Here is a 12,314-nt window from a genome sequence, read left to right on the forward strand (position 1 = left end):
GAGAGCTCAGTGCTGAGAAAGGGGGAGGGGGCGGCACAGCCTCCCAGGGGCCAGGAGGCTGCCCCACCAACACATTTGTCCAGTGGGGGAAAGGCAGAGGCAGGCTTAACCAGCACTCCAGTGGCCTGAGCCTCTGTGGAGCCCGCATAGTTCCAGCCATCCAACCTTAGCTTGTGGAATGCGGGCCCTGCACCAAGAGAGTGAAATAGGTTCTCTTTCCATTTTACTTACCTGGGTCTGTTTCCTTACCTGCCCAATGAAGGTGTGGCCCATTTCCAAGTTCTGTTCCCGGGGACACTGGGCAGCTGTAAGTCGGGTGCATATTCTTGGGCACCTCCATACTTCTGCAGCTAGCCTTGGCGATCACAGTCCTCCCCTTGAGTACTGGTTTGCTAGTGTGAAGCCAAAGCTGAGAATGTGGTTTCCTAACTCTTCCCAGTACTCCTGGCACCAGCACCTCATCTGTACCTTAGTAAAGGGGCATAATACCCCTCCAGTTGTAGAGGACCGAGGCCAGGGGCCAACAGGATCCCCAAATACCAGTTCTCTCCTGCCTCAGAGATTACAAGCCTATCCCGTCCTCATTCTTTCATTGAGCTATGGGTGCTTACTGAGTGGGTTTTAAGCTCTTTGACAACCACTAGGCATCAGAGTAGGCAGAGTCCATAGAGATAGTGCCTCCTGAAGAGGAAACAGAGACCCAGAAAAAGCGGAGCCTTGCTCAAGACCACAGCCAATGAACACCAAAGCCCTTCCCTGCACTCTCCCCAGCACAGCAGGCCCTCAAAGGGACAGGCGGGCTGGTTCCTCGATTCTTCCTCTGTCCCCAGGAAAGTGAAGGCCATGGCCTCGCAACTCTTCCTCTCCTTCCCCAGGAGCTGGAATCCCAGAGGACACAGTCTGCATGTGAGCAACTGCCTCTCCCCTCCTAGGCTCCTAGGGGCTACCATGCAACACATCACCCCGTGACCACCTTGTTTCCTAACATCTGCACTGTCCTAAACCTGCCAGGAACCTTCACATTTTATTCACCTTGACCTTCTCCCCAGACCTCACACCGGCATCTTCCCACTGGACAGGAAAGCCAAGATCAAGTCTACCTCTAGTGCCCGGTCTACAGCTACAGCAACACTGGACAGTGCCTCCCTCGGTCCAGAGGCCTCTGGCTATGAAGTAATATCTGTGACTCCTACAATCTCCATTCAAATCAACCCAGAGAGCAGTAGAGCTGCTTCAGCCGAAGCCTGGCCATGGTCCTCATCTGCCAGAGGTCTGGTTTGACTCAGACACTTCCTAACAGTAGGCCTAACAACAACAACAAAATGTCTAGCCAGCTCTTTAGCAGCCCCTTGCTTCACAAGCCTTTCCAAGTCACCCACCTTCCCCCACCCAGCAGAGCCAGGCGACATGGTCGCTGCCTGAATTGCAGCAGCAGTGACCCCAACTTACAGTTCACCCTGAGTCTTCGTGAAGGTACCATCTTGCCCAGGGAGAATACCTGGAGCCTTATTAAGACATTTCTCCTCTTCTCTCCTTAGCCCACCAGGGCCAGATCCCCAAACTCATTCTTACAGTTTGCAAACTAATTCACTACAAGGAAGCTGGTTTTGATGCTAGGCAGGGAACAAAATCAGCCTTCTGCTTCACCCTGCTGGAGTGTGAAACTCGTGAGCTTCCCCCCACCTCACACCTGTAGCCCCAGCATTGAACGCTAACCCAGCACATGCCCACTCAGCATGTTTTTGAATGAACTTCTTGAAGTCTCTGCTCTCAAAAGCCACAGCACTTAAGAGGGTAGGCCTCCTGTACACAGGAAACTTGTACAGGATTTTATGGGAACATCCCTGCAGGAGAATCACTCCAGCCCTCGTGTCAGGGGAGGGATCTCAGGGGAAGATCTCCTGAATGAATGAATGAACTGCTTCCATGGAATCCCTGCTCTCCAGTAACCCGTGAGGCCCAGGACCATCAACCCTTCATTCAGGATGAAACCCTCTACACGTGTGGGAATGCTGGCTTCATTCAGCACATATACGGATACCTCTTGTCAAGCACAAGCCAACTTGGTACGTGGAACACCTTGCCACCCACCTATGGTTTCCAAACCTGAGCCTCCCCGCTGCTGTGATGAGGCAGGTCACCGGATGGACGCAGAGAGGGCTGTGAACAGGGGTCTGGCTCTCACTGGGACAGTAGATGATTGAAAGCCATTGCAATGTGCTTTGGGTTAGCAGAGGTGACCTTGAAAACACAGGCGGGCAGCAGGGAACTGTGGTCTGCAGACACTTGGAGCTCTGCCCGGGGAGACAAGAGCCCTATGCTAGTCCCTTCAAACAGACCTGCTGGGTGTGCTCCTCGCCTTCCCCTCAAGGGCCAAGGCTTAGGATACGCCATTGCTCAGGGCAGCTGAGAACCGGAGTGAGGCATGGAGTTTTGGGTTGATAAGTGAGCCCAGACGGCAAATGAAGAAACAGACTCATAGAAACGGAGAGCTGGGGGTTCCCAGAGGGGTGAGGGGGCACTGGGTGAAAGAGGTGAAGGGACTAAGAAGCACAAATGGGTAGTTAGAAAATAGTCACAGGGATGTAAGTACAGCATAGGCTACCTAGTCAGTAATATTGTGATAGCTACGTGTGGTGCTGGAAATACTAGTACTGAGGGGAACACTAGGTAAAGTATTAAGCTGTACACCTGAAACCAATACTGTACATTTTAAAAAAAGGCAGAGGGGGAGATGGCAGTCTGATTGACAGACGAAGGAGGGCCAGCTGCAGCCCACAATAGCCATCTGGCTTTATCTGGTGAACTTCAAAGAGCGGTATTGTCCCTTGCCCTTACTTATCGTCTGTAACTATTTGGAGAAGGTGTGTGTGGAAGGCAGGCCTACCAAGAGCAGACGGGCAGCCTTGCCTGTGCCTCTGCCAATGCCCTCAGCAGAGGAGAGGATTGGAGGCTTCGTTTTACTGCAATGATGAAAGGAGGCACCTAGCTGGTCCAACATGCGTCAATCCGGCTGTCCATTAAGATCAACTGGGAAGCATTTATAAAATTACAGATAATTAGACTTTACCCCAGACCAATTAACCAATCTCTGAACAGTTTGTTTTTGCTTGTTTTTGTTTGTTTTTACAGCTTTCCGGGTAAATCTGTGCTGTTAAGGTTAAGAAAACCTCGGTATTAAACTAATGAAGCTCCAAAAATTCGAAGTTGACCAAAATACAGCTTCTTGAACTGGACCATGGACAGGGGCCTGCTCTCACAGCACGCAGGCCGAGCATCCCTTCAGGGTGTGGCCCAGACCAGGTGCACTGCTGCCCGCCCAGGGCACTGACTTGGTTTGCTTATCATTTTCCCAGGAGACACCTGTCGTTTTCCCAGGGACCAGGAGCTAGACGGTGGCTCTTCAACCTAGAAGAGTCAGGCTTGGGAAGGAACGCTGTGGTCACAGTACTGACCGCCTCCCTGCAGGACAGGGCCCAGCATTGGCTGGCTCTGCTCAGCAGGGAAAGGGCTTGTGGGCACTCACACCAGGAGGCAGTCCTGGCCATGACAAGAAAACAAGGTGTTCTTCATGCTTGCTCTTCTTTTCCTTGTGAATCCCTTCCTACAAACTGCTGTCTCGTTGTTTTTACTACGAGGCTGGGCAGAGACTAGCAAAAAAATACGTCAAGCAAAAGGCCGGTATTAGCTGATAAGCTGCATTCAGTATTATCAGTAGCCATTAAGTTACATTTCTGAGAACGGGGGGGAAAGAAAATACTTTGCTAGGTGATTCAGGAATTTTTAAGAAATAGATTAGCGGTAAGACCTAAGACTGCCTCCCTTTCTCCGTAACGACCTTCCCCTGCCCAAAGCCAAAATTTCCCACAGACTGGTTCTCACAAGGAATGAGACCCAGATCTTTGGAAACCGATCCCAATGGTGCAACATGAACACATTCCCACCATCTCAAAGCCGCGTCAGTGCAGAAGTGTTGCGATGGTTTACTGGTTAGAATGGGAGGTCTATTTAGACATCAGCCAACCCTGGGATGATGTGATTCACCTGAACATTCTAACACGGGAGTCGGCAAACGTTTTCTGTAAAGAACCAGATAATAAATACTGTAGGATTGTGGACCATGGAGACCCCTGTCCCAACTACTCAACCTGCCCACTGTAGTCCAAAAGCAGCCCCAGACACTGTGTATGGGTCTGACTGTGTTCCAGTACAATTTGACCTGCAAAAAGACGCAAGCTGGGTTTGGCGGTTTGCTGACCCCTGTCCTACCAGAAACTCTATTTTACAAATCGACTTGCATTGGTGAACACAGCTTCCATAGAGTGACCTGGCACATAATGGTGACAAATAAAGAATAAAGAATGGCACGGTGAAAGACTGACATGGATTTAATGACACATATTCCATACCGGCTGCTTGAACACCAGAATGCTGTCCAGGGAGCCATCATTAAATAAAACCACTGGGGAAAATAAGGCAATTCTCACATACACAAGCACACACACAAAACCAGTTACTTTTAGGGTCATTAAATTATTCACTATTTGAACAATCAGCTGTAAAGTAACATCACAGTGAAGGGAGGGGCGCACAAACTTCAGAAGCTCAGTTCCGATGGTCTGTGAACACAGGTTCTTCATTTGCACTTTTTCACATACGGAGAGCCACACGGCTCAAGGGGTTCACCAGTCATCTCCTTCCAACTCGGAGCTCCCGATGGCAACAAGCCATTTCACCTGTTTAATCTGCACCGGATTCTGCTCAGCAAAGCGCAGCCTGCACTGGACCATACTCCCAGGAAGCAAATGATACACTTGCCTCCAGCTTCCGTAATGAGCTGGTAGACGGAGTCTTCCGATTAACATTTGTAAGGGTGAACCACAGGAAACAGGGTTTGCTTGAGAAACACTATTATTTTAAAAGTAAATCCAAGAAACCAACCCCTGAACGCATTTAATTTCACTCAATGCAGATATGTTCCCTGAAGAATTGTAAGAAAAATGGAATCACATTTGCGATGCACCGTCAGAGTGGGTGCTGATGGTCGGTCTGCTCGCGGAGGGGACCCGGGAGCAGTAGCCATGGGAACAGAAAGAACAAGAGAGGTCAATGAACCCCAAAGATTCCCACTGCCTCTAAATTACATTAACTTCCATCTCCTCTCCCCCTTGAAGCCTTTCTCAAAAGCTGCAAACAGGTAACGTAATTGACGCGGACCCGACTGTGCAAATGGCAGCAAAAGGCCAAGTAACCCATAAAGTGGAGAGTCAACCCATGAAGAAGCAAACGTTTGATGCGATTTCATAGGCACAGACTTGAGAGAACCTAAAACAGCCGGGAGAGGTAGATGTGCATGGAAAAAGGAACAAGATTACCTACAAATGGGCCGTATTATTTTCAGGTGAGTCTCATACACTTCATAGACCATACAATTCAGAATAAATAACGGACACTTGCTTTGCTCGTATTACTCTCAACTAAAAGAACATTTTAAAAGAACAATCCGTGTCTTTAAAACTGTATTTTGAAAATCTAGTTGCATTTGTGAATAACAACCCCTGATTAAGAGGGCAAGATCAACAAGCATCACACAAGCCCAGAATTCTCAGGATTCTTTTAAAAAGGTGTTTTTATAATGACATGAACATGCTTCCCTACAGCCCCCCAAGGAGGGTCTTTGCTAGAATACAACTAATCAAGTATAAATGACCGGCATCCCCAGAAAATTTGCTGAATTGTAAAAACAACCTTGTGGTTGTCTTCCCTTCACGTGTATCCAACAGTTTGTGAAGATGCTTCCGTGAAAAGTACAGGGTACCCATCACTAGTGAGAAAACCAGGCTGCTTCCCACCACTCTGACTTCTAGAGGCTAACCCAGGGGAGGGGCTCAGCCCAGGGAACTGAAATCTACACCAGAGTCATCTAACCACAGCCCCCCAGGACACGTAACGTGCCGAGGACACCCTACTGATGCGACAAAGACCAGCTTTGTCAGTGAGGACATCTGTGGCCCTTCCAGGCTAGCCTTCAGTGTCCCGTCACGCATACGCATGTTCAGTGTCCTTGTTTCGTTATATAAATCACTACGGTAAGTCTTCCTAGCAGCTGAGAGCACAAAAGGTCAGACCACAGCTGTCCACACTGTCACAGCCTCTCCTCAGAGCAGCCTTTGGCACTCTTGTCCCCAGGCCCTCCCCAAGACAGGGGCCATAACACTGATCCACCTCACAGAGATCTGAGGAGCAACTGACAATCATTAAGAAGCATAAAGCACTTTACAAATATAAAAGTGCTAGTTTGGCATTTGTAGAACCACCAGGAAACATTCACTGCTTGTGCTACTTGGCAGTTTTGCATTTACACCTCTCCCTGCTTGTGCCCTCCTTGTATAAAGCCTGGAGCTTTCTACTGTGCCTTTGTGTAAAAAAAAAAGTTTCTACTCAGACGGGAGCCCAGGTCAACAGGAGTGAAGGTGGGGGTTCCGTGAGCTCCCCCATCACTACAGGGGAGGGGGGTACAAAGCAAATGCAAATGAGACAAAGGAGCCTTGCACCCCAACATGTGAATTTTGCAAAGCTCTCGAGCGGGTTGACTTTTGTAGCAGGTCACGGGGCCACTGTGGATGGTCTGAGGTTCACTTGAAATAAGCACCCAGCTGACCCGGGAAAGGGAAAGGCGCCCAGAGCTGGGATGGTTCCATGTCCCTGCAGGTAGAAGGTCACGAGTGAGACCTGAAAGAAATACGGAGCCAGGCGCACACCTGGCCCTGGGGGCAGGGCCTGCTCACCACAGACCATCTTGGCCCAGCACGAAACCCGGACGTTTCAAAAGAAACGGCAAAGAACCAGATTCCCTAGATCTGAAAAGCAGTTATGAGTGAATGTCTGAGTTTCACCTTTGAAATGAGGGTGCGCAGCTTTTCTGCCCAGCTTCCCCCTGGATGCCCCGAAACAGCAGCTAACTGTGGCTCAGAGACAGGAGAGCGTCCGGTATATCCTCCCGCAGGATGGCAGGGTTCCTCTGCTTTTCCTGGGACTCGAGCTGATGGGGGCGGGGGGCAGGGCAAACGGTGGCTTCACACCTGGTACAACCAGGATAGAATTATTCACACCCACCTTTTCTTTTACCCCATGACCCTCACTCCAACCACAGGCTCTCCTGATTCCCACAGAACATCGCAGCCCAACCTACTCTTGGCCTGCCATCCTGTTCCTCCCCGACCCGAACCCCATTTCCTCAGGGTCCTCAAAGTGCCCGCTTAGCTCCTGAGTATTGGAGGGAGTCAGCATGCCCAAGCACATCTCCAAAACATTCCTTCGTTGTCCCCAAAACGTAGCACCAAAAGAACACCTCTTAACGCTCCCCTCAGGGGCCCCTAACACCAAAAGCGCCCCAGTCGTCACTCTCAGATTGTCCCTCCCGCCCTTCCCATGCCTTTCTGCAGGGCCTGCCCCCGGGATACTTACACCCCGCCAGCTCCCGCGAGCGCAGCCCCCTGCGCCCGGCCCTAGCACAGGTGCAGCTTCTGGTGCTGCGCCAGGTGCGTCTTGTAGCGGAAGCCCTTGCCGCAGCCCGCGCACTTGTGCGGCTTGTTGCCCGTGTGGATGCGGCGGTGGCGGATGAGGTGCGAGCTCTGGATGAAGCTCTTGCCGCACTCGATGCACGTGTAGGGCTTCTCGCCCGTGTGCGTGCGCTGGTGCTGCGTGAGCGTGGAGAAGTCGCTGAAGCGCTTCTCGCACTGGCCGCAGCGGAAGGGCTTCTCGCCCGTGTGCACGCGCAGGTGGTTGACCAGGTGCGAGTTGCGGCCGAAGCCCTTGCCGCACTCGCGGCACACGTAGGGCCGCTCGCCCGAGTGCGTGCGCTTGTGCGTGAAGAGGTGCGAGCTGACGCTGAAGGTCTCGCCGCACTCGGAGCACATGTAGGGCTTCTCGCCCGTGTGCACGCGCTGGTGCTTCACCAGGTCCGAGCGCCAGCTGAAGCGCTTGCCGCACTCGCCGCAGCCGTGCGGCTTCTCGCCCGTGTGGATGCGCTGGTGGTTGGCCAGGTGCGAGCGGCGCACGAAGCCCTTGCCGCACTCGCCGCACGAGAAGGGCCGCAGCGCCGCCGGCCCCGCGCCGCTGGCCGCCGCGTGCGCGCGCCGGTGGCTCAGCAGGTGCGAGCTGAGGCTGAAGGCCTCCCCGCACTCGGGGCACGGGTAGGGCTTCTCGCCCGTGTGCAGCCGCCGGTGCTTGAGCAGGTCGGCGCGCCAGCTGAAGCTCTTGCCGCAGTCCGCGCACAGGTTGGGCCGCTCGCCCGTGTGCAGGCGCAGGTGGTTGGTCAGGTAGGTGTTGCGGCTGAAGCCCTTGCCGCACTCCCCGCAGCGGAAGGGCTTCTCGCGCGGCGGCCGGGCCAAGGCGGGCCCCGGCCCGAAGCCCCCCGCCACGCCCACCACCGCGCCGCACTCCCCCGCCAGGCCGAAGGGCTCCAGGCGGGCCGCGGCCGCCGCCTCCGCCAGGCGGTGGATGCGCTGGTGCTGCAGGAAGGCGGCGCCCGGGCTGAAGCTCTCCCCGCAGTCGGGGCAGATGGTGGGCGCATCCATGATGCTGGCCATCAGGCTGTCCAGCTCCCCGAGGTCCACGGCCATGGGGTGGTGGAGCCGGCGGAAGCGGCGGGGGGCCGGCCTGTCGCCCGGGTGCCGACTCCCCAGGGCGAGGTGCCGCCGCCAGGGAAGCACCGGTGGGGGCGGCGGCTCCTCCTCTTCCCGGGGGCTCCGGGATGTGCTGTGGGACTCGGACAGTCCTGGGAACACGGCCACCGCAGCGACTCCAGACTGGCCATCCTCTTCCTCCCGCAGAACTTCTTCCTCACTCAGCAGCCCCTCTGCAAACAGAAAAGGGGACAGTGGAGGCGGGCGATTATACCTGGAGCTCAAAGAGTAAACCCACAGGAAGCCAAGGTCAAGAAAAGTGTGGGCCACGGAGTAATTAATTCTTCCCCCGGGTATTCACAAACTCACTCTCCAAGATCTCCAACCTCCTACCTGGAGCCTCCTGGGGAAGGAAGGCCTAGAGGAGAGTATGCTCTGAAAGAAACCTGGGGAAAGCTCACTCCCCTATCCCCTCAGCTCACCAGCTCTTGGCATCTGTCTCTGAGCCCAGGCCCCACCCACTGTCCCTGAGGCTCCATCCGAAGGCCACATGGACAGTCGGCTTGAGGTGGTCAGGTCTGGGCCAGGTGGGATGCTGTGGGAGCTCAGAAGAGATCTGCTCACTGTAAGAGCAACCCATGCGTTCCAAGGCCCTAACCGCACAAGGCAAGACCACTCCTGCCAACCACAAGAAAAAGCCACCTGGACTGATTTTTTTTAAATGTTTTTATTGACTTCAGAGAGAGGATGGGAGAGGGAGAGATAGGAACATCTATGAAGAAGAAATCATCCATTGCCTGCCTCCTACACGCCCCCTACTGGGGATCCAGCTGGCAATCCAGGCATGTGCCCTGACTGGTAATTGAACGGTGACCTCCTAGTTCCTGGGTCCACACTCAATCACTGAGCCCCTCAGTGGGGCTGGACTGACTTTTAAAATGGGATTGTTCATTCTGGAACAGCTAATGGTGGAACAGTATACCAAACACACCCCAACTCCAGGGCTTTACTATGTAAGGGGAGAGGAAGGTGTAGGGGGAAAGGGGAGGTGAGCCCCGGGCCCTGAGCTGCTGAGCCCAGCCTATAGGCCGACCCAGCTTACACCTGTCTGTCTCTGGCTGCTGATGCCCAAGCAGGGGGCCCTCCAGACAGTCCCTGGGTATGAAAGAGCGTGTGGCCCTAACCGGTTTGGCTCAGTGGATAGAGCATCAGCCTGTGGACTGAAAGGTCCCAGGTTCGATTCCGGTCAAGGGCATGTACCTTGGTTACGGGCACATCCCCTGTAGGAGTTGTGCAGGAGGCAGCTGATCGATGTTTCTCTCTCATCAATGATTCTAACTCTCTATCCCTCTCCCTTCCTCTCTGTAAAAAAAATCAATAAAATTTATTTTTAAAATTTTTTTAAAAAGCGTGTGCATGTGTGCACTGCTGGGCCTGGGATGTGTTACATGGGAAAGCCTGTCATCTCACAGCCCTGGCCAAGGGTGTCTCAGCTCATTTCTGTCCCGGAGGCAAGCACAGAGCAGGATCAAGTAAGGGAGGCCCGAGGGCAGAGCTGAATACGGGCAGAGTCTGTTTCCAGGTCAGGAAAAGCAAGGCGATGAGCAGAGGCCTTGGCACCCTGAGAATCAGCCACATGCACCTGGGCACGTCCCTTACCACTGAGCTGAGTTGTCTACAACCAACACGATGACAATAGCTGTAAACATCTGAATACGCTGCGCAGCACTGCGCTTAGTGAGCCTTTGTGGGCGGCAACTCATCTAACTCTCCCAACAACCCGGTGACGGAGGTTCTTGTACTCCCCGTGTTCCCTCTTGTGTTGTTGCAGGTGTTGACCTCGATCCATGCTCTGTATACTGTGAAGTGCGGCGCCAGCGACTCCCTCCTCACCCGTTTACCAGCACAGCCACCTCCCACTGGACTGGAGAAAGGGATGTTCCTCTTCACAAGAATGCTGCCCCTGGCGACAACTCGGGAGGAGCCAGAAATACATGGGAGCCCCAACTTCCATGGAAATTCCCGCTTTCTCCTCACCTGTGCAGGTGTCAGACACCAGTTCCCGCTCCTCCCGTGGGTCAGAGCCCATCTCCTGCTCCGGGTGGCCGCCTCTCTTGTCTGCGTCCTGCGAGTTGGAACCCGTTTCTCTCTCGTCTGGGTCCCCTTCCCTGTCCTCGGAGTTCTCAAAATCGGAGCCCATTCCTGTATCTTCCGAGTCTGGGCCTTCACACGCACCGTGTTTGTCTTCTTGCTCCATCCGGGAGGAGCCGGACAAGGGAGGTGACTGGGAATCCCTGCTCCAGACAAAACACACAGATAAAGGTCATGTCAGTCTGGCCCTGTTCCCTCAGCCTGTCCAGTGACACAGTCCAACAAAACATACAGAGTTCCAAGCCTCGATGGCAAATCTCCGCTCCACCTCACGTTTGAAGGTAAACAGATCCGGGCGCAAAGGAGGCTGGTCTGGGTGCCAGGGTTACAGTGGCAACTCCTCCGCAGGCCATAGGCCAGCTCTCGCCAGACCACAACTTGATCTGTTTCCGTCTGTGAAGTGGATGGGCCTGTTAGCATGGCCTTGTAGCTCTCACCGTGGGTAAGGGTGACAATGGTGCTCCCATCTTATAGCTGAGAAAACGATGCTCAGAAAGAAGACCCACCAGCCTAAGGCTAACATGTAAGCCGTAAAGTGGGGTTCAAATCACTTTTGCTGCCTCAAGTTCCATGCATTCCTTACTCTTATTAAAGCTTGCCCTCTTCTAAATATATACAATTTGTACTTATCACCTGTACCTCAATATGGCTGAGGGGGGGGGGGGATAGGAACCTGCCCCCTGCCATCACAGCAATCTTGTGAGGGTTTTAGCTAATGATGAGTGGACCTCCAAGGAGCCAGAGGAAAAGGACATTCAAGACGTAAGAATAGCCCTAGCCAGTTTGGCTCAGTGGATAGAGCTTCGGCCTACAGACTGAAGGGTCCCAGGTTCCATTCTGGTCAAGGGCACCTACCTCGGTTGCAGACTGGATCCCCAGCCTGGTCGGGGCCCGTGTGGGAGGCAACCAATTAATGTGTCTCTCTCACATCGATGTTTCTCTCTCTCTGTCCCTCCTCCTCCCTTCCACTCTCTCTAAAAATCAACGAGAAAATATCCTCTAGTGAGGATTGACCAAAAAAAAAAAAAGACAGAAGAATAACAGAAGCATTGGTATACTCACTTCTGACCTAAGATCATGTCTCCAGCAGCAGCACCAACCTGATTTTGTGGGTCTGTGGGGGGGGGCGGGGCAGGGGCGGGCGGGGGGAGGCAGGGGGAGAGATGCAGGGACCCTCCATGTTAGAAGCCCTCCCTGTAGCCTTATTACATAGTTTGCCTTATTATATGTGTACTTTATTGTAGAGAGCCCCTAGCAGAGCGTGCCCCCGGTGTAACCGGCAACCCCTCCACAGAACAGGCCAACATGGGAACTGGAGGGAGAAAATGACCTCAGCTTCCCAAACCTTTGGAGCCCTCAGGTTTGCATTTCAAATTTAAAGGGCCCCCTGCCAAGACTGAGCCATGGAGCCAAAAATAATTTGCTTCTGCCATCCATCACTCCTCCAGCTTAGCTCATGGCAGCAAAGCAGTTTGTAGGTCAAGGATCCTGGACCTAGACTTTTTTTAAAATATATTTTTATTGATTCCAGAGAGG

The 12,314-nt window shown here is 53.3% G+C and overlaps 1 protein-coding gene across 2 annotated transcripts in view; it reads right to left on the reverse strand.

Moving 5' to 3' along the window:
* ZNF697 (zinc finger protein 697) overlaps positions 1–11,554 on the reverse strand; it is a 134,868-nt gene extending 123,314 nt beyond the window's left edge. For both annotated transcript variants that reach the window (XR_002831360.1, XM_023761233.1), the window contains exons 1-2: positions 10,665–11,554; positions 7,468–8,860 (exon numbers count right to left, since the gene is read on the reverse strand). Coding sequence is in view for 1 of the 2 variants with exons in the window: in XM_023761233.1 (XP_023617001.1) it covers positions 7,509–8,860; positions 10,665–10,884 (1,572 nt within the window). In the remaining variant the exon portion in view is untranslated. The remainder of the gene's footprint in view (positions 1–7,467; positions 8,861–10,664) is intronic.
* Positions 11,555–12,314: the final 760 nt, after the last annotated feature.

This window comes from Myotis lucifugus, unplaced genomic scaffold (assembly GCF_000147115.1).
Source record: "Myotis lucifugus unplaced genomic scaffold, Myoluc2.0 scaffold_203, whole genome shotgun sequence".
Lineage (NCBI taxonomy): Eukaryota > Metazoa > Chordata > Mammalia > Chiroptera > Vespertilionidae > Myotis > Myotis lucifugus.